Here is a 20,324-nt window from a genome sequence, read left to right as displayed (position 1 = left end):
TGAAAATAAATCGAATTTCCGTCAGCCTGGCATCCGGCGTATTCGATAGACGGTAAAAGAAAATCCAAAAAAAAAATGAACTGGACACATTTCCGCCTGGACGTAGAGTCCCCGGCTTTTCTATTGAGACAGAAAAAGGGTTCCGCCTGAATTGAGCTCAACGCAGTCAGTTGGCGAGTGTTAAAATCCCACGTTGTCAGTGTTTTGGGGGGTATTTGTGGTTTCCATGAGTTCCGATTCTTAGCAATTAAAGGGGAGTCATTGAAAACTAAACAGTCTTAAATTTACCTTTTCATTTCAAATTGGAACATTCCTAAACATTAGTTTACGTAAAAAAAAGACGTGTTTGTTAAAATTCAACAAAAACCACAAAATCAAATTAACTTGTATTTTTTCTTTTTTTTTTTTAATTTTCTCAAATAAAAACGGTGCACGAGGTGGGCGTGCTTTTTATTGCCTGATCGGTGGCCAACCCACAATTAAGCCCCCAGTTAACACTTGATTTGTATTTAAAAATTATTGACCAATCCATGGGTACTGATTAAGTTTGTGTTTGTGCTTGTCAAACGACGGACGACTGCTGTTCGTGGGAGGGGCAACGATTGATTTTTGCCGCCACAAGGCAACGGTGGGCAACGGAAATTGCATAAGCTCCATCCGAAAGCGACGCGGATGAATGGTGAGGCAGGCTGAGAGAGAGAGTGCAGCACATATGAAAATCCAATTTTCCAGTGATTGATCAGGGCGATGAGGGGCAGTGAAAAGCTGAGCGCCACACACGTGAAGTGGGTAAAGTTTGTTTTCCGGGCGTATACGCAAAAATAATGTAATTAAAGCAATGTTTGCATAATAAAAATGAATATATGTTGCAGTTTGTGTCGCCATTTCCACGCACTGTGAAACTAAGGGGTGAACCGTCCAGGAGGTAGTGCATTTAGCTGGCCCATTCTACAAGTGTTTACCTAGGCAGCGAGGACCGTGGTCCTTTGCTCGCTTTATGCGGGCTGTCAAAATCAGACAGTGTGCACACATGCACCCACACCTCGTCGACATCCCGGAGATTTTATGTCCTGGTGTTGTCCACGCTGAAGAGCATCCTTTCGCCATCCCCTCGAATCTCGACTGTGTTTGTCCAAGTTCCTTTCACCAAATTATGCTCGAGCATATGAGGGATTTATATCCGCACGAGGACTCAACTGGACTGCATAACACTCGACTCGATTCAACTCTCACCAGTCTGCTGGCTGTCTGCTGTATTTATGCAAATATTGAAATAAGTCTTAATTGAATACAAATACTCAATTACATTGCGGCAAATCTATTTTGTGGATCCGGCAGTTCGGCACAAACAAACTTTACTGCGGACTGTACATACCCAACACTTTTACTGAACAATTTTAATTGCGGCATGTGATTTCGTTTGGAAACTGAAATATTTATTATAATAGACAATATAAAAAAAAATCATGGCCCATGAGGGGATCGAACCCGCGACCTTCGCGTTATTAGCACGACGCTCTAACCAACTGAGCTAATGGGCCTTGGTGACGATGGAGCTTTTCAGGTTCGTGAGGTTCGTTTTCTAGCTTTTGAAATCGGTGTTTATTTAAAGATCAGCTTTTAAATGCTGGAAGGTGGGTGTTATGTTATCTATATAGTGATAACTTCTATTTACAATATGTATGCTTATTCATTTTGATTAATTCTATATTTATAATTAGATATTTCTAATTAGATACTAAAATATTTAGAATCGTTTATATCTTATTTTCCCCATGTAGCCATGTTGTTCTGCGTCTATAATTAATTTACCACCGACAGTAGACGGCATTCTTTTCGGTTCCTGAGGGAGCTAAATGCTGCTCGACACCACATGCATCTGCTGCTCGCAAGCAGCACATTTGTGACACTTCATTAAAAAGCAACATTACCAAAATCAATTAGACATTCCCCCATGCATTCACATCGCCTAGACAGCAGGGATATAATACACAACAAAAGTATACTGACACATGGAGAGCGAGTAAGCTTGTTGTTTTTGGCAAACAAATAAACAAACAATTGATATACGTTTTGTATTTGTTCCTGCCAGTGTGCTTCTCCCCCCATCACCGATCCGCAAATTGTTTGAACACGAGACGAGACTTTGTTTGCATTTTGAATTGCCGCCACTGGGCGCCCAGAGCTGAAGCTATTTGAACAGTAGTACACTGAGCGCAATTCCCAAAAAGGCACTTGGGTATCTAAGTATTTATTCTTTAAACAATTTTAAAGCTTTACTTTTTTATATATTCGAAATTTAAATAGTGCTAGTTATTCACAACATTTGGTATGTACTTATAATCCACATAGTTGGTTCTTTATTTCTTCGAGTGCACGCACCTAAGGAACTTGTTAAATCGAAAATTAATTAAAAACGTGTTGCTGAGAACGTGGTTTAATAAAACTGAAAGCTAGCCTACAATGAACGCGTTATCACTCCCTAGTGACATGCTGATCTAGTTTTCCGTATCCTCAGGTGGTGGGTGTGGCACCGCCTTATGGAGCCACTTGCGTAGGTATTCGCTGGTCTGCAGGCCAACCATTCGATTTACCACCTTGCCGTTGCTGATGACCACCAATGAAGGAACGGACCCCACGTTGTAGTCAAGGGCCAGTTCCCCATGCTCATCAATATCGACCCGGGCCAATCTCACTCGACCTTCCTGCTCGGACACAACGTTTTCCAGTCGAGGGGCCAGAGCCTTGCATGGACAGCACCAGCTGATCAGGATGGTCGGAACAATGTCTTTACATGGTTCCATTTAACTGAAAGCTAAGCTCACCTGGCATGAAAGTCCACAACCACCGGCCGATCGCTGTTGATCACACGTTGCTCAAAGTCTTTTCTAGTCTCCACATCGAAAATCGGTTGCTTGCCAGTACTGGTCATTCCGCGATTAGCCTTCATTAAATTCATTAGGCGCTTTGCCCGAAATAATCTTCTATAGCTGGACATAATAAAGCTTACGGATAAAATTTTAGCCTAGATAAATAGCAAGAAAATTTTGATCCAAAAATTGTTGGGACTACAGTGTGATGCCGACTAGGGCCTTTATTCTACTGAAAGTTCTACGGTAAAATCCCATTTGGCATAGAGTTCCATAAATTCAAAGGCTGCTTGATCCAGAAATTACATTTAGTATTTAGTTAATTTTTCGTTTTACACTTCATTATGTACGCGTGTGAAGTTTAAAAGTTTAAAAAGTGTCATGTAAATTAATTGTTTAGTAGTCTAATGCTTGGTAATGGACTGGTAGCATTTAAAGATTTTGTACCCCAATTCACATTTTCCGGTAGCCTTGACGGAATGGCACTTTTCTTCAGCTTTTTCCAATTCATCTGTGTCAGTAATACCATACTTTTTTACAAGTACTTTCCTCGGTTGCTCGGAACTGATGGCGTCATTTGCTATAACGCCTTTCACTTCCAGTAAGCAGTGATAAAAACACTTGCTTTGAAGAGAGTCTTCTTTATCATCTAATTTGGTATTTGCTGTAACTGTATACCCCAGCTGCCGTTTCAGGCAGGCTTTTACTTTTTCATAAGGTTTCTAAAACTTGTACATTTTAGAGTAAGGAATTTCAACATTATTTCGATTGCTTACCATAGAAAGTGCTTGGAGCCAGATAGCAGAGAGGAAAATGAACAACAGGAATACTTTCATATTGATAATTTGTGCGCAAGAACATAAATTAGCTATCTTCCCTGGCTTTTATAGTTCGTATATTAGCCATGCTTATTTACACATTATCCTCAACTCGAAGAAATCAATCATATTATCAACGGTTGGTTTCGGTTTTCCGGGACTGTTACCCACTTGCTATTTAACCTGGCACAATAACATTCAATTGTACTTGATTTTTAAGATGACTGCATTTTTAAAAGGAAAACATTAATAATTTCGCTTCCACTACTTTCCAGCACGGTCTAGCAATTTTAAGAAATAAATAAGGTGGTGCAGAATAGTCACTTACATTGGAATATGAAAAAGCGAAAATGCAGGCTAGAAACACTTGAGCAAGCGTTCCGTTCATTTTATGATTTTAAAATTCAAATACTGAAGATGCGCTTTAAATAGATTTTGCTGACTGTCTATGTGCACGCCTATTAAAAATTTCAAGCTTTTTCTCAAATTGATTGCACACCTATTTGGGAAACTTGGTCACATTTTTATTGAGAATAAGTGAAAATTCAAGAAACAAATATTCTTTTGTAGATCAAAATAGTTTTTCTTAGATTTGGGCGCGGTTTTCGTAGTAGCACTTGTACAGCAGGTAGCTAGTGTCGCACTTGTCGGCTCCCTTGGTCGAGTTACACTTGGCCTGCACCTCCTTGACATTGGCTTCGCCGGCGATGGGACCCAGTTTGGCCAAAACCACGTCAGGTTTTATCTGTCCATTGGCCACCAGGCCGCTCTGCTCCAGGAAGCAGTTGGCGAAGCACTTTACCTTTGGATCGGAGTCCGCAAAGTTTCCAGACCGCAGGGCAAGGGCTTGCTCCTTCGTGATTCCCTCCTGTTTGGCGCAGGCCTTGGCTCTCTGCTTAGCCTCAGCCTTTTGGGAATCAGTTAGGTCCTGTTGAGAGGAAAAAATCTTTAAAAGACTCCTGGAGATCAAGCAAAAGGTCCTACCGCGGCAGATGCCACAGATAGAGCTGCAAGGGCGGCAAACACAATGAATACTTTCATGATGCTGATCGTGAGCTGTTTACAATCTTTTAGAACTGAAACTGTTGGCTAAATGTCTCGGCGAGTCAGCATTTATACAATTTGCGATGATGGACTTTGGACTTTGTCTAGTGATTCCCTTTCAATCTACTTGGCTGCGCTGAGAAACAACCTAGCCATGCTGACTTGCGGGTTCTTTCTTGGTGTCAGGTTTTTACATATATGTACATATATAACTGCGGCTTTCATTTGGGCAAAACTAAGCTTCAGTTGGCTTTAAAGTCTATTTTTAATTAGCGTAAGCTGTCCTAGTTCAAAGGAATAACTAGGATCTGCATATTTATTGGCCTCTGATAAAAGTTCTTAGATACGATTACAAAACTCTGAAGTTCGAACTACAGTCCGCCATCTGATTATCAAATAAAACTTTCCATTAACATCGAATACTGACTTGCACTTTATAATTCATAGTTACAAAGTAGGTAGTTTGTATAAAGTAGTGTGTGAAGAGTAGAAGCATTCCATGACGTGTGGTTTAAATGTATATTTTTCAGCTTTCAATTGGCCAAGATTAATTTTCTGAACGCTGTGCAGTTTGTTAATAATTTTCGTTGTGCTTTAAACTTTCCTAAGTCAGCAGGGATTTTGCTATCCGAGCTTCTGGCTATGACCCCCCACACATTTGGGTCACAGCAGATTCCAAAATACTGATAACATTCACTCGTTCGTTGGCCAGGCCATATTTACTTGGGCCAAATGAGTGATGACCCGCCCAGCCTCAGTTTGTTGTCTAAACATTTTTATGATTCAGGGTTAGAGATAGGATTCTTCTTTCCTGCCAGTGTCTTTACATAATCCCCACTGCTTACACAGGCATCAAGGCGTTTTAGCAATTAGTTTCAGTTTCTGCGAGCATTCAATGTGAAGATAAGTAGCCCCGAGTTTTCATTCTCCTGATGGGGTTTTGTGTGGCTTTGATGGATGATTGACAAGCAAGTGACAAGAGGACGAGCGTGTGAGTGGGTCGAGAATGTGAGGCTAATGCTGAATATGGGTTAATGGTTATGCAAGAAAAACGTTCTGCATGTCATCAGTTAATGATCATAGCGAAATATAAAAACAGAGGCCCTAAGTTTCAGTTATTAATACAATTTCGCACATGCTAATTACAATGTTCAGTCTTGCAGTCTTGTTAGCCAAAGCTAACTTCCTTTTTTCTTTTTCTACCATTATCATAAACACAATTACATAAACGACGCTCCTTAAATTGTGACTGAAAACCACACTCCATTAGTGTCAAAATAGGTGCCAAAACAAGTGTAGAAGAGGAGGAATATCGTTTCTAAACACAAAAGCAACTTCTCTCTTGTGTGTGTTATCGTTTCTAATTTGTTTCAAATTAAATGAGTTTTAAACATTTTCCACACACAAAATACAATCATAAAGCGTTAAATATACCGAATGAGTGACGCGAGTGTGGATGTGTTTTTCGGATGGGTGGACGAAAGGATCTGGCTGTTGTCGCGGTTTTTTTGGTGGGTGGTTCGGGGTCCCCTGCAAATGTAATTAAAAAACTTTTAAACCGCATCAACATAAATGTATGGCGCTTGAAATTCAGTGCATTTGACAATTTTCGGTTGGCAAAAAGTTGACATTTTGTGCTCCTGTGTTTGTGGGCAAAAAAGAGCCGCCAAAACATGTCAGACTCGCCCCATCATGCATCCCACCATCTAGCTTTGGCGGTGGCCATTTGTATTTGAGTTAAATGAAAAGCTTTAAAAGTTATTAGCATTCATAAATAAATGTCTGCGATAGGCATTTATTGATGACGGCCTGTATCCATTTTATTCGTTAATCATTTTTACGAGCCACTCTTCTCGGCAATTGCATTTATTTTAATTGAAGCCCATGCCTACCTTTTTTTGCAGCCATTAAGAATTGAAAGACTGTCTATTTAATTGCATTTAAATCGCCGGCCCAACACCTTAATAGACCATTAAGTTTTGCCATTGAACCCTAAAAATTTCTCCAAAAAGGTTTAGTTTGGCAATATGTTCAGGTAATAGGAATTTACAGTCGTAATGTCATTCCGGGCATTCCAAGTGATAACGCTAAATGGCAGTGCCATAAATTTCACACTTCAAATAACATTCTGGTGTGAAATTTAATGATTTCGATGTTGATGAGTCAAAATATTCAAATAGCAACCCATTAATTGTTCGTTGTTTTATATTTATGTTTCACCCTAAAAAGAAACTTTTGCATTGCTAGCCCCCAGGCCCCATAATTTTCCATTAGCTTTATTATATACTCATTTTCGGAAATGTCTTATATCATTGTTATTAGTAAATCCTATGTCCCAGTTTATTGCCAGCACCATGATATGTGGGAGGACTCGATACAGAATCATCAGTGCGACAATTCCTTGGGGGTCTAGCGCCTCTGGGGCAAGTTCGTTGAACTCTCCCCAAAATGTTTGGGGATAGTTTTTTTGGGGTAAGAATAATACATTCGGAAACATTGGGAAGAACTAAGGGTTGTTCTTAACTTTGGATAACCATTTAAGATTATTTTTACGCCTGTAATAATTGGCCAAAGGGCAAGTTTCTATATATTTCTAAGTTCTCCATATATATGGCTGATTTTCATTGAATGGTAATTATCATGTTGGCTTGCAGATTCATTGCTATCTGGTTTTCTAATTCAGATAATATCAATGTAAAATGTTTGCTTTCTCGTTGCTTTAACCATATTTTGACTGGAAGTTCATTAATCACGCATAAAGTGTTTAAATTTAATGGCAGGTGCTGAAATTGTTCAGAAAACACCTGAACAAAATGCTGTGCTCATCGGAGCCAGTTGCAAATGAAAGTTTTTGCACAGTCATTTCACGGAAAGAGCTCTTTTTAATTAATTTAATGACTGGCTGATGTATTTGCATATGGAAGTGCACGTGAGGAAAACTTTGTGCACGTGGGTAAATAATCAACTCCTTTGTTGCAGTTCCAAATTTGGTAGACTCGCTCTTGGCCAAGCTAACTGGGGATTGTGGGTGGAGCCAGCTGTTTCCCACTAATTATTTTAACAGCATGCTAGTGGTATCCGTTATCTGACTGCTAAAATATTTTCCTTTCCCCTGCCTTCGCCCCCCAAAAGAAAACTACCCAGCCACCTTGACAGGCAAGTTCCGGAAAAGAAAGCTCAGTTTCCTTGGTATTTTCAGTCCGTAATCCGCATAGCTTATCACAAATTCCGGGCATAACTCAAAACAGAAACGCTGCCCAACCAGTTGGGAAGCAAATTAATGGCTCGATGCGAATTGTTTTGGCCCATCTGCCCCAAGGCGTTGCAACACTTTCTGATTGCATTAGATGCTTACAATAATTTTCGGGGCAGCTCCACTCGGAATGGGAACGTAAATGGAATATTTTATGCAATTTATTTTGATCAATTTGCACGTCGCAATGTCAGCTTCCTCTTAGGGCGCCTAAATATTCTCCGGATATTCTGGATGCAATCGTGCGTGCCATGGAATGGAAATTTCGCAAAAGAAGCCACAGGCTCCACTCTATTATTCGAATATTTTTCGGCCAACGAAAATTAAAAACAATTATTGTGCGAAACATTTCATGGCTTTGTTTTCAGTTGGCAGAATATGCAAAATGTAGTTGCACAAATAAGAATTTTATATTGTAAATTCTGTTTTTTCCATCTGAATAATAATTATACGTATAAAATAAACTAAACATAATATAGTTCTATTTTTCATCTTTTTTTGTTATAAAACTCATTAAAAGGCAAAAAACTAAACGTTGAAATGGAAAAGGGACCAACCATGCGTGGGATAAGTTTTTTTTTCAACTTTGTCTTCTGGCGCCAGCGGAATGTGTGTATTAAACCCATTTGGAGCCCACCTCATTACACACTAAAAAAAGCAATCGAGCATCAAATTACAAAGAAAATAAAATGCAAATAGGTTTTGTCCTTTATATTCCAGGTTGTTCCTTTTTTTCCCCAGAACAGAGTCTCCTTTTTTTCCATCAAGTTTATCCCTCGGACGGAGTTCCAATTTCATGCAGCTGACCACGGACCCTGTAATTGTAATTGCCGGGCTGGATTGGAGTGGATTAAACAATTTCCACATTTAACATGGCGCCCGTCTTTAACCTTTGCCACAATAAATTTTTCCGGGCTTTTCCTCACCGTTTTTCGGTATCCTGGCTACCCGGTTTGGAGCTTAATTTTGGTGCCAGCGATAAGAATTTTTAGCGACGCTGTCATTTGGGGGCTTTGGCTTTTACGAGGCGGCACAAAGGACGCATGTCCTTGTTGTGCGTCTAATTAGATGCTTTGCCTAATTAGTTGGTTTTATGTGAGACTCTTTATGCCCCTGGATTACCTTTTCGGCTGAAGTTCGCCAAGTTAAGAAGTCTTTCTTTTCGCCAGCTGCAAGATAAGCCGACTCGTCGATATGTGGCATAAAGATTACACAGAGGTGCGATACCAAGCTGAGAATGTTATAAACTTAAACGTTTATTAAAAATTCCGAGCGCACAGGAAAATATCCACAGCATCATGACAATAATGCGAACGAAAGCAGCGCGCTTGCTGCTGATTTTCGCAGCTTGAGATTTTCCATTTTTCCCATCATCGGGCTGGGTGCTTCGACGGCTTTCCCCCCGTTTGGGTTTTTCAATTTCTTACAGAACGAGCACTGCATTCCTTCACCTGGCCCGTCTTTGATGCGTTATATGACAGGGTGATAGGGGGATAGGAGGATTGGAGGTTTCGAGGTCTCGAGGAGCAGCAGCTACAGTTCGGTCGGAGTTCCATATGAACTCCACATCCCAGCCACTGACTGGCCCCTCAACCGAATTGAACTTGTCACAAAAGAATTCATTTTGCAGAGCTCGGAATTTTCCGGCAGTTTCGGGATGCGGCGACGGGTTCGGAAAATGTGCGTTGAAAAGCTTTGTAAGCTTTGCTTGACTGTTGGCCCGTCCCTATGCTTTTCCCCCTTCCTTTTGTGTTTCGCACATTGTCCCTTATCCAACGCTCCATCGGTTCTGGGTTCGTTAACTGGAATTCAATAAATATTACTAAAACACTCGCATACGCATTCGCAATCGCCTTTTTCTTTGCGTTTTTATTGGGATGTCGAAGGGAGACAAGAGCGGATTCCAAGAAAAAAGGCCAGTGCAGACATTTTCACATAATTTCCCCCACTTGTGATCCATTTTTAGGGCCTCCTCCACTCGTATTCCCGCCGGCCAAGTACATTTTGGCTTATTTTATGACGCGTTTTGTTACCAAAACGAAAATTTTTGGTAATACCAAGACATTTAATTGCCTAATTGTTTTGTTTTTGGCATTTTATTGCAGACGGGTCGCTTTTTATGGAGCAAACCCAGCACGCCACTTTTTTTATGACTTAATTACTTAAATGCGTTTTATTTTGCATGCGGCCATAATCGTAAACAAATTATAGAAGTGGAAATTATGATATCTTTCCCAGTTTTAATGCGTGCCTTGGGGAAAAAAGATTATCCATCGGATTGTAGCATACTTTTTATACAAATACAGCAATTAAAAAAAGAGACATTTTAAAATGTAATCCCAACGTAAATAGTTCAAAACCTACCCATCTTTAGCAAATAGGCCACTATATTTGCACAAGTTTTTGGCTTACGTTTCATCTTTTCATCAGCAAATAGTATTCTATGTTTCGCTGGTACTGGGCCCTCATTATAATTTAAATTAACTGAATTTGCTTTATTTGATTTAACTGGCTTAGTGTTCCACGGCCTTTGTGGTCCATTGAGGATGTTCTGCTCCAGTTGTGGAAGAGCCAAGGACGCTGGAAGGGGCCTTTCCGTATTTATTAGCCACGCTGGGTTTTGACCCTAAAGGGTGCCTATCTTATCCCATCTGGTGGTGGCTCTGGTTTCCTTTCGGCCATCTCTTTTTATTTTCTGAAATTAATGCGGCAAACACTAATTAATTGCGCAGGTGTTGCAGCTGTTCCGTAGCTCTCTTGTTGTTGCTTCCGGTGTTGTTATTGCATGGGATAAGCCTAATTGAATTTCTGTAGCTTTTTGCTGGGCTTGCGGAATCGGGAGCTGGAGGTCCTATCTCGCCATTGGTTATAATTAATTACACAGCTGCCATTATAGGATACCGCCTGCATTTATTATCTTTAAATTATTGATTTTTATCGGATATGCCACAATTACCGATTTCCAGTTATTAACTGAATTGGTATTGTTAACTTTTAGTGAGAGCTGAAAATATTTTATTATAAACTTTAACCTTGCATTCAATTACTAATCTGTTGGTCTAAATAAAACTTCTGATTCTAGGCCGAATAATTTATGAAAATTGAATTTTAGTAGCTCGCATAAGCGCTGACCGTAATCAAATTCACGCTTTGCACTTATTTAATTGTTTTTCTTTTTAATTTCCCATAGCTAATAAATTGACTTTTATGAGCGGTCATGAGAAGCTCGTAAAATTTGCATATGACTCCTAGCCGAGCTTTTGGCTTTAAGTCGGGGTCCTTCAACGCTTGACAGCATTATTATTATGTCAACGTAATGTTGTCGTCAAATAGTTTTTCGCGTGACATTTGCATTTCAGTTCAGCTGAGTTGAGTTGAGTTGAGCCCTCGGGTCCGATGACATTTCATTAGCCGTTACCAGTTCTTCGGGCACACATATTTAATAACGTGTGCCATTGTTTTTCATTGTCGTTTTATGTGCTGTTTATATTTTTATGGCATGCCATATAGTATTCAATATTTATATTATATATGAGTCGCATGCGACATTCCCTCCCGTTCTATCATGTCTGCGATAAAATAGTTTTATTCCTTTCCACTAAAGGAAACTTTTGGGCACAGCGAACTTCTTCACCAGGTGGAAAAGCTGGAAAAGCTGAATAGGCGCCCCCTCCACCTCCTTGAACTGAAATCAAACTACTTGAGGAGTCAGCCACCGCTTCGTGTTTGCAGTTATTATTGTCTATAAATCGTTGGAAGGTCCCCGATAGTAGCTGTGGGGCATTATACACGATGACATTATGAATTTATTACTATTTAAATATTTTACTTTTGTTATGGCCCTGGCAGGCGACGATGGGCCGCAATAATCGTTCTGACATTTGTTTTCCCTGGCGTGCGTAACTATTTACGACTTTGCTCCGGCGGAAACTTCGTCTCCGAAAGTCTAGGGGGTGGTGACCCAGGCACCGGTATATAGTTTGAGTAGGTCATGAATTATCGATGCTGTCAGCAGTAAATATTGATAAAATATATGAGGAAAAGTTCTGGTACGTAGGCATCAACTTTGTCTACTGCGCCTCTATTACCATAATTAAATAATTCGGGCAGTTAGCCGACTTAAACGGTTCCGCTCAAAACTCATGCATAACTCAGCAAATCACACGAATGTCACTTTAATTGTTAATCAGCTAGACATATCTGTGCCACAAATTAATTAGCAAACCAGTTTAGGTTGATCGCACGGACTTGAGATTTTGAGAGTCATCTGAATATTTGGACTTTGATACCGGCACTTGACTTCAAACTTTGGACAAAACCAACAAAACAATAAAAATAGGTAGGAGAACAACTGACAAACTTAAAACAGGTTTGACGAATCAGGCGATCGTCATTAATTTGATCATGTAATAGCAGACTTATTTCAGAGTTAATTTTAAAAATCGGGCCTATTAACCAAATTATTTAATTATTATTAATGGCATTAGAATGACAAAGAAATAATTTGTTGCAGTACCTCATTACCTTATAAATATGAGAAAAATTTAATAATAACGAGGAATTATCTATATAAGAATTATCTATAGGGAATAAGAAAAAATATATTTATATTTTTTTAGGGCTTACAAATAATTCAAGCATCTTATGGCCCCCGTTGACTTATATCAAATTTTAGGTGTCATTAAAAATTTTTGTAAGTAAAATAAAATGTTGCTTTTATATTCTATTCTCTGAAAATCCACGCTCATGTTTTGCATGCACTTTGTTTTAACACCTCCATAAAAATCAACGTTAGATTGTATTTCAAGCTTAAGGTTTGGGAGTTACGAGTATTGTTAAATCAAATTAGTTGACGTTGACGCTTCGCTGGGCACTCTGACCCTTGGGAAGTACAACACATTTTTAATCGGTGGAAAATCTGAAACTACAATTAGCACTTACATTATGGCTTTGAAATGATTTTAGCCTTATAATAAGCTCGAGTCTAGGGCATTAAGGCCAATTATAGGTACAATGGGAGCCGCAGTGAACTTGCTTCATTAACTGATTCGAGTATCGGTTGAACTTTAAACCGAAATGGCAAGCCAAAAGTGAGTCAGTTTCGGGTTATCAGATAAATCGGAGAGGGCTTGAACCAGACAAAACAAAACGTCGAGAATCATTAAAACGGCGATTTAAATAAACTAACCGGTGTGTTGATGTGTGTATGTGTAATAATTGCTTATACAGTGTGATCAGCGGAGTAGAGCGAAAACAAAAAGCTATAATCAAAACAAAACTCTAGCGAAGCTGCATTCAAAATCGTATAAAAGCCAGATGCTAACCGAATAAAGTCAACAGTTTCGATACCAAAGGGTTTTCAACAACATCTCTACCGAAAATGAAGTTCCTGATTGTCCTCTCCGCCATTTTGGCCATTTCGGCTGCCGTGAGTTATATATTATCGGATCAAAAGTGGTAGTATTGCTAAGGGTATCTTTTGAATGTATCTTATAGGAACTGCAGCTATCCGAAGAGCAGAAGGCAGTGGCCCATGCCAATGGCGCCCTTTGTGCCCAGCAGGAGGGAATCACCAAGGATCAGGCGATCGCCTTGCGAAACGGCAATTTCGATGACACTGATCCCAAGGTGAAATGCTTCGCCAATTGTTTCCTGGAGAAGACCGGATTCCTGATCAATGGTGAGATACAGCCCGATGTCGTTCTGGCCAAGTTGGGACCCCTGGCCGGCGAGGATGCCGTGAAGGCCGTTCAGGCCAAGTGTGATGCCACCAAGGGAGCGGATAAGTGCGATACTGCCTATCAGCTATTCAAGTGCTACTACAAGAATCGCGCCCACATCTAAGCGCCCAAGCTCCGATATTGTATTGTGTGATAATCTAACTGTGACTTGTTACTTATATTGTTTTAATTCAGTATATCAATTCGTAAACAAAAAAATCTAGATCTATAAATGTTTTGAATAAAAAATTCAAGAATATATTTCGTTTTTAACAAAAACTTGACCAGAAACCTTTGCGAGCCTATGTTTCATATAGAAGATTATGGTAAAACCTTTTACTAGAATTTCACTTGCCATTTGTTAATATATTAAATATTAATGTTAAACTTTTGATAAAATAACTTTTTAGATGTCCAACCAAACTTAAACGAACCTTCCAGGAAAATTACTTACGCAACTTACGTCAACCCCTCACAGAGAACGCCTTTTATTGTGTCTCAAAGGAAATTAAGGCGAAATTCTTATACATAATTACTTATGCATATTCGACTTGTCAATGGATGCTCCACTGTATGACCCATTTGCGTTTTGGCCACGCACCCATTTGCATAACAGTGGGCCGTCATTAAGGACCAACCACTGTCAGACCGTCGTCAGGGGCTTAAGTCCCTGGTACAGAGCGGCGATCCCAGAGGCCGCTCATGTTTGGCATAAATATTGATGAGCGACGGCAAACTTATTGGCACAAAGACCTGGGATCCCCGGGATACAGGATGCGTTTGGGGGTCGAGCAAATGAATTGGACACGGGGAGCAGTGTTTTTAAAAGCCCAAATCCAATTAACAAATCATTAAACATTCATTGAGCACGTGTCGCAATTGCATTTACTGGTTGAACATGGATCAGGTGGCATAGGAGGGAACAATTGCTCCGACTTTGGCTTTGACTTTGGCTTTTGGGGAGTTTGGATCGCAGCCAGGGTCCATAATTCATTTTGTCACTTCCTGGGGTCGGTCTGGCTGTCATGTCACTTCCATTTAGCATCCGTTTCAGTTGCAGTTGTCTGCACAAGAGCTGATGGCCGATGGCCTTCCCGGCCAAGCGAACAAACAATCACTGATGCGTTTACTAATGTCTATTAAAAAGGCAGCCCAATCGAAGGATTCCACCCCCTCGAGCTAATGCATTTAAGTAGACAGCCATGGCGGCTTGTCAAAGGAGCCAACACGCGTGAGATGGTAGCACATTGATGCTCGACATCAGCCTTTGTCTTGGCCGTCTTGTTTGACTTGTCTTGCTCCCGTTAGTTGGCTTTCAATGGCCAAGGACCAAGGATATCGCTGGAGTTGGGGCTGGGGTTGAGTGCTGATGCTTTGAGGGGGAGGCTTTCCCTGCGGTTCTCACATTAATGTAATTTAATTTTATAAAAACTTCGCTGCAGGGTGGCTGCCACTGTCTTGTTTCATGCTCCGATGTCTCTCGCTTTTTGTCCGTCCATGTGGAGTTTCTTTGATCTTAAAGACCAATATGTGATGTGGCTGGGGATGCTGCGGTTGTGTTTCCGATTATCAGCAGAAGTCTGTTATTAAGTCCGTCAATTAGAGTGGTCCAAAGAAGGAAGGAGTTCAAGAAAACCAGTTGCTGTGGCTTGAACTAATGTGATTGAATTTGTTTGCAATACAACTAGGCTAGTAAGAAATATAATAACTCTATCTAAGACGGGTTCCTGTTCTTTGTACTATCATTTTTCCGCATCCAGCTTGTAACCATTTCCATAATCTAATTTAAACTTCAGCCTGTATTTTTTTATGTTTCCACACTTATGAAAAGAAAAACCCACATTGCTTGCAAAAACAAATTAGTGAATAATTACTATGATTATTTTAATTGAAATTGCAAACAATGGTTGGACCGTTTTTAAAACACCTTTATAGAGCAGTACTTAAATGTTTTGTAGATTCATCTACCAAATTGAACCTAAAACTTTTTGCAAACCATTTTGTATTTGTGCAATTATAGAGGCCATTAAATAAGTCAGATGAGTGTTTTTGGCGAATGCTAATTTGAGTTCTCACCCAAAAATGCTATTGGCAATCCACTGATGCATGACACATTATATGCGATGTATCTGAATATGATTACCTGATGGGCTTAGCAAGTGAGGCATGAATATGATTTTGTAATCGATTTGAACAACAATTAAATAGCAATTCAAAATGATTTCTGATCCATAAAGACGACTCTATAAAAGCCTTTTGTTAAGTCGCGACAGGATCTATAGTTGAAAAGTTTTTATAGTAAATCGTCAAAAAAATTTTAAAATATTTCTTAGATGTATTTTCGAGCCAGTTTGATGGCATTGCTTTGCCTCACTCTTAGTGAATTCGTTCCTAAAGCATGGGTAATGTTTTTCATATTTTATATATCTTTTGTAAATTCAACTTATGTAGTACTTGGAATTATATGTTTTATATTTACAAGGTAAATATTAAAAAAAGGGAAGTGAATCAAAATTTCTAAAAACTAAAAGTATCTCCAAATGAGATATTGGAATACATGGAGACAATATTTAATGTTCATAAAAATACATTTCATCCACAGACCCGATCGCTTACCGTTTCGCTGAACATGTCCATGACCCGAACCATGGTTCCAGATCCGCCAAATGGAACCGAAACCAAGCTCAGCCAGGAGATGCTTAGGGCTTGTATGCGTAGGACCGAGATCTCAATGTCGCAACTGAAACTATTTCATATGAGCCTGATGAACAGCGACTACAATAATGACAACGATATAGCCCCTACGCCAGTTCAATCCATTGGCGATGTGAATAACCTGGGTGATCTGGACTTCAATGGCAATTCACAGATGCCCTATCTCGATCTGAAGCATAATGAGCCGCTGCAGTGCTTTGTGAGCTGTCTGTATGAGACCCTGGATGTGGATAGGTACAATGTCCTGCTGGAGGAGGCCTTCAAGAATCAGGTGCAAACAATCATACAGCATGAGAAGGCGGAGATCAAGGAGTGCAGTGATCTTCAGGGCAAAACACGATGCGAGGCAGCCTACAAGCTGCACCTGTGCTACAATCACCTGAAAACTTTGGAGGCGGAGCAGCGTATCCGTGAGATACTGGAGCGGACCGAGGCGGAGAACGAGGGATTCGGTCCGGAGGGCAGCGACTTTATCGACGGCATCCAGCATTCTGGAGAAGCAATGACCACCACTAAGTCGGAGTAGATAATTGTGGGTCTTATTTCTTATCGATGTTTGCCACTTATTATCCACTTATTATTTAAATGTATGTATGAATATGTACTTCAATTGTAACTTATTCAACTTTTGAGAGTTTTAAAGCTATAAAATAAATACAAGAGTTTTGCATTTCAGCGTAATTAGTTTAAAGAATTCTAACTACATCATAAGTTGCTTTATTAATTAAAGTCTTTAATATTTTCCTGATGTGTTTGAAAAACTGAATACCATATAATAAGGCGTAACTTTGGGCTCCACTTTTTTCTAAAGGTTTTTAATAGTTCCATAGTATAGTTTTGGGCTGATTGTTAAGTAAACTAATGTGTCGATTTAAATGTAAAAAGAAGAAAAGGAATGTAAGCAATTTTATAATACATAAAATAAGTAAGTAACCATTTCCCAATCATTAATACACTAAGATATTATGTTGTTATATGCTTAGTCGCATAAAGAATTTTTTGTAGAAACTTATATACACAAAAACCATTTCACTTAAAACATAAGAATCTATCTTAAAACAAGAAAATCTATTTCACGCACAATAAGTAAATAAATCCAAAGTCCAAACAAAGCTCACTGACCCGAATGATCATTTAGGCAGCGATGATTTAACGCCTACTGGTTGAAATGGGAAAATTGGTTCTGAATTAAAAATAACCCAGTTTAAAATTATTCAATTTTATTAATTGAATTTTAATAAAATAATAACTTGATTGGCAAAATTAAGTCTGCAACTTATACATGTTAAGAGTATTTAAGCCATATTATTGTGAACGAAATTCAGTTCGACAGTGAATTTAGATTTGTAAAGATGAAACTTATCTACTTGTTGGTTGTATTCCTAATTTTCGCTCTAAGCGAATTAGTAGCGGTAAGTTGGATGAAGTGCTGCCTTATTTATATATTGCATCCTTTTATTAATATATTTTAAACAGGGCCAGTCATCTGCGGAATTGGCAGCCTACAAGCAAATTCAACAGGCCTGCATCAAGGAGCTGAATATTGCTGCCAGTGATGCTAATTTGCTGACCACCGACAAGGAGGTGGCGAATCCCTCGGAGTCGGTGAAGTGCTATCACAGCTGTGTCTACAAGAAGCTGGGTCTCCTGGGTGACGATGGAAAGCCCAATACCGATAAGATCGTCAAGTTTGCCCAGATCCGTTTCAGCAGTCTGCCGGTCGATAAGCTAAAGAGTTTGCTTACCAGCTGCGGAGCCACAAAGTCAGCCACCACCTGTGACTTTGTCTATAACTATGAAAAGTGTGTAGTTAAGGGTATGAGTGCCTAAAATTAAATTAAAACAATAAAGCAGTTTAAGTGTTCAATGCACTCATACATTTAATTATGCAAATTGAAAACGCCGAATGACCTGACTTACACACGAATATGGATTATAATCAGCTTACGCGAAACAGGGCTTGAGAGCCTCAATTAAGCTGTGGCAAATTCGCCACTCACCCCTCTGTTGCAGAATGATGCACTTGTTCCATGATTGCATTGAATCACATTGAACAGGCTGATTTATAATAACAAGGTTTTATGTATTGTTGCGTTTCTGTTAACCCAAGCTCAAACAAACCTAGAACGCGTATCTATTACCACCTAATATAGAAAACAAAGCAAAGTTTTATTTGACAAAGAATTTATTTAAATTTTGTTACTATTTTTCCCGAATCACAATTTGCCAAGCATTAACTCCCTAACTCCTTTAGGCCTTAGCCTCGGGGGCGGGCTTGAAGCTCTCGAAGCATTCGTGCAACTTGGAGGCGGTATCACACTTGTTCTCGCCCTTGATGGACCTGCACTTCTCCAGAGCCGCCTTGGTCTTCTCCTCGCCAATGAGAGCGCCGAGCTTCTCCAGGACCACGGACTCCTGCAGCTCACCGTCCTTGAGGGTTCCGACCTTCTCGAAGAAGCAGTTGGCAAAGCACTTGATGTTCTCGGTGGGGTTCTTGAAGTCCTTGGCGTTGACCTTGGCCCTTTCCTCCTCGGTAAGGTTCACTTCGTCGGAGCACTGCTCACGATGCTGCTTGGCCAGATTCTTCTGCTCATCGCTCAGATCAAGGGACTAAGAAAATGATAATTAAAGGTTTTAATAACAAAAATTTTAGCAAAGTCTTTTACTTTATATATCCTCAACACACACCAAAGGATCGAAAATCAGTCAGGATCTTCGTCGTTGATATATGCTTATAAATATTACATCTTATAGGGTCTAATAAAATTATACCCTATAATTCTATTGCTTAGTTTTCTTAACTTAAATTCAAACTCACCGATCCAACAGCCAGAGCCACAAACAGAGCACTCAAAGCGATCACGAAGTAGGAGTTCATGTTGCTAGAACGTTGGGGAAGTTCTGATGCCGATATAGGATGGGATCGCTGCTTTTATACCCGGCTTGGTTGCCAATAAAAGCCGGTTTCTCTTTATGGCCGCGGGCAGTGATCACTCTAAGCCCAGCTGATGGCTTTGCTTTTTGATTTTTGTTTTTGTTTTGGTTTTAGATTTCTGTTTGCTATCTCTCCCATTTCCTTTGGTCTAGCTGAGTTCTTTTTTTTTTTGCAATCTTGGCCAGTACTTTCGTCTATTTGTGGCCCGCGGCCAGGTAGACAATCTGAAGTTATGCTCGCTACGAAAGCATGGTTCATTAAACCGCCTTCTACCTCGCCAACCTGGGGAATCGAATCAATTATCAGAAGGCAGACGTGGTACAGACAGGGACGCCTCAAGTGGTCTCCAGATCGTAGGTCGCTCAAGTTACTCCGTCTAGAGTTTGAGCTGAAATTGTGGCCACTCACTCATTATCGCTGCACTCTATCAAAAACTTTCCACTGCTGCCCCATACCAGGTGGCAGATCCCAAGCTAAAGGCACAATAACCATCCGACAACGCCCCAGTCGGATTCTGATTCAGATATATATCTATGTATCTGGGCGGAGAGGTGTGGCCAGGCGCGTATTGAAAGTTGAGAAGCAAGCGCAAGGAGACAGACGACGACGGCAAAGTTTTTTCATTTGAATCCTATTATTTCAGCGTAGTTGTAATCTTATTATCCACGAGATGACAGCAAAATGACATTTAGAAAATTTCACGCTGTGTGAAATGTACAAAAAGAAAATGCGGGAATGCAGGAAAGTCAGTGCGTGTGGGTGGTAATGCTGATGCTGAGACTCAGAACGAGGCTGATGGAATCGAGCCGGAGTCGGAGTCGGATCCAAAGTCGTGGCCGGGATCCGGAGTTTCTGATTGGGACTGCGTACTGTGGCCAAGCCATCCATCCCTTCTCCCTCGCAAAAACCTTCGTCTACTTCTTTGAGTCGGGCGTGTTTTTCACAAGTTTTCCACTGACTTCTTCTGCT

General features: G+C 40.0%; 7 protein-coding genes and 1 non-coding gene across 9 annotated transcripts; 3 read left to right on the top strand and 5 right to left on the bottom strand.

Moving 5' to 3' along the window:
- Window positions 1-1,467: 1,467 nt before the first annotated feature.
- Window positions 1,468-1,541, bottom strand: Trnai-aau. The gene has a single exon. It is a non-coding gene; the product is annotated as a tRNA-Ile (tRNA).
- Window positions 1,542-2,419: 878 nt separating this feature from the next.
- On the bottom strand, window positions 2,420-3,100 carry LOC117137548 (thioredoxin, mitochondrial). The gene is made up of 2 exons (XM_033299046.1): window positions 2,826-3,100; window positions 2,420-2,763 (listed from the first exon to the last, which is right to left on the bottom strand). The coding sequence occupies exons 1-2, from the start codon at window positions 2,996-2,998 to the stop codon at window positions 2,499-2,501; spliced, it is 438 nt and encodes a 145-aa protein (XP_033154937.1). The 5' UTR covers window positions 2,999-3,100; the 3' UTR covers window positions 2,420-2,498.
- Window positions 3,101-3,164: 64 nt separating this feature from the next.
- On the bottom strand, window positions 3,165-3,755 carry LOC117137550 (general odorant-binding protein 56a). The gene is made up of 2 exons (XM_033299048.1): window positions 3,647-3,755; window positions 3,165-3,592 (listed from the first exon to the last, which is right to left on the bottom strand). Exons 1-2 carry the CDS (start codon window positions 3,704-3,706, stop codon window positions 3,275-3,277), a joined length of 378 nt encoding a protein of 125 aa, XP_033154939.1. The 5' UTR covers window positions 3,707-3,755; the 3' UTR covers window positions 3,165-3,274.
- A 420-nt stretch (window positions 3,756-4,175) lies between these two features.
- LOC117137549 (general odorant-binding protein 56d) lies at window positions 4,176-4,763 on the bottom strand. The gene is made up of 2 exons (XM_033299047.1): window positions 4,673-4,763; window positions 4,176-4,616 (listed from the first exon to the last, which is right to left on the bottom strand). Exons 1-2 carry the CDS (start codon window positions 4,727-4,729, stop codon window positions 4,275-4,277), a joined length of 399 nt encoding a protein of 132 aa, XP_033154938.1. The 5' UTR covers window positions 4,730-4,763; the 3' UTR covers window positions 4,176-4,274.
- An 8,563-nt stretch (window positions 4,764-13,326) lies between these two features.
- On the top strand, window positions 13,327-13,947 carry LOC117136205 (general odorant-binding protein 56d). Its single transcript, XM_033296958.1, has 2 exons — window positions 13,327-13,413; window positions 13,482-13,947. Exons 1-2 carry the CDS (start codon window positions 13,366-13,368, stop codon window positions 13,827-13,829), a joined length of 396 nt encoding a protein of 131 aa, XP_033152849.1. The 5' UTR covers window positions 13,327-13,365; the 3' UTR covers window positions 13,830-13,947.
- Window positions 13,948-16,038: 2,091 nt separating this feature from the next.
- LOC117136204 lies at window positions 16,039-16,946 on the top strand. Of its 2 annotated transcripts, none has more exons than XM_033296957.1 (2): window positions 16,039-16,107; window positions 16,308-16,946. In XM_033296957.1, exons 1-2 carry the CDS (start codon window positions 16,039-16,041, stop codon window positions 16,944-16,946), a joined length of 708 nt encoding a protein of 235 aa, XP_033152848.1. The 2 variants fall into 2 exon arrangements, with proteins under 2 accessions (XP_033152848.1, XP_033152847.1); XM_033296956.1 differs by having other exon boundaries at window positions 16,039-16,137.
- An 816-nt stretch (window positions 16,947-17,762) lies between these two features.
- LOC117137613 (general odorant-binding protein 56a) lies at window positions 17,763-18,250 on the top strand. Its single transcript, XM_033299139.1, has 2 exons — window positions 17,763-17,832; window positions 17,897-18,250. The coding sequence occupies exons 1-2, from the start codon at window positions 17,773-17,775 to the stop codon at window positions 18,248-18,250; spliced, it is 414 nt and encodes a 137-aa protein (XP_033155030.1). The 5' UTR covers window positions 17,763-17,772.
- A 411-nt stretch (window positions 18,251-18,661) lies between these two features.
- LOC117137612 (general odorant-binding protein 56a) lies at window positions 18,662-19,347 on the bottom strand. Its single transcript, XM_033299138.1, has 2 exons — window positions 19,239-19,347; window positions 18,662-19,030 (listed from the first exon to the last, which is right to left on the bottom strand). The coding sequence occupies exons 1-2, from the start codon at window positions 19,296-19,298 to the stop codon at window positions 18,671-18,673; spliced, it is 420 nt and encodes a 139-aa protein (XP_033155029.1). The 5' UTR covers window positions 19,299-19,347; the 3' UTR covers window positions 18,662-18,670.
- Between the last annotated feature and the right edge of the window lie 977 nt (window positions 19,348-20,324).

Source organism: Drosophila mauritiana, chromosome 2R (genome assembly GCF_004382145.1).
Source record: "Drosophila mauritiana strain mau12 chromosome 2R, ASM438214v1, whole genome shotgun sequence".
In the NCBI taxonomy this organism is placed as follows: domain Eukaryota; kingdom Metazoa; phylum Arthropoda; class Insecta; order Diptera; family Drosophilidae; genus Drosophila; species Drosophila mauritiana.
This window is presented reverse-complemented; position numbering and strand designations above follow the sequence as displayed.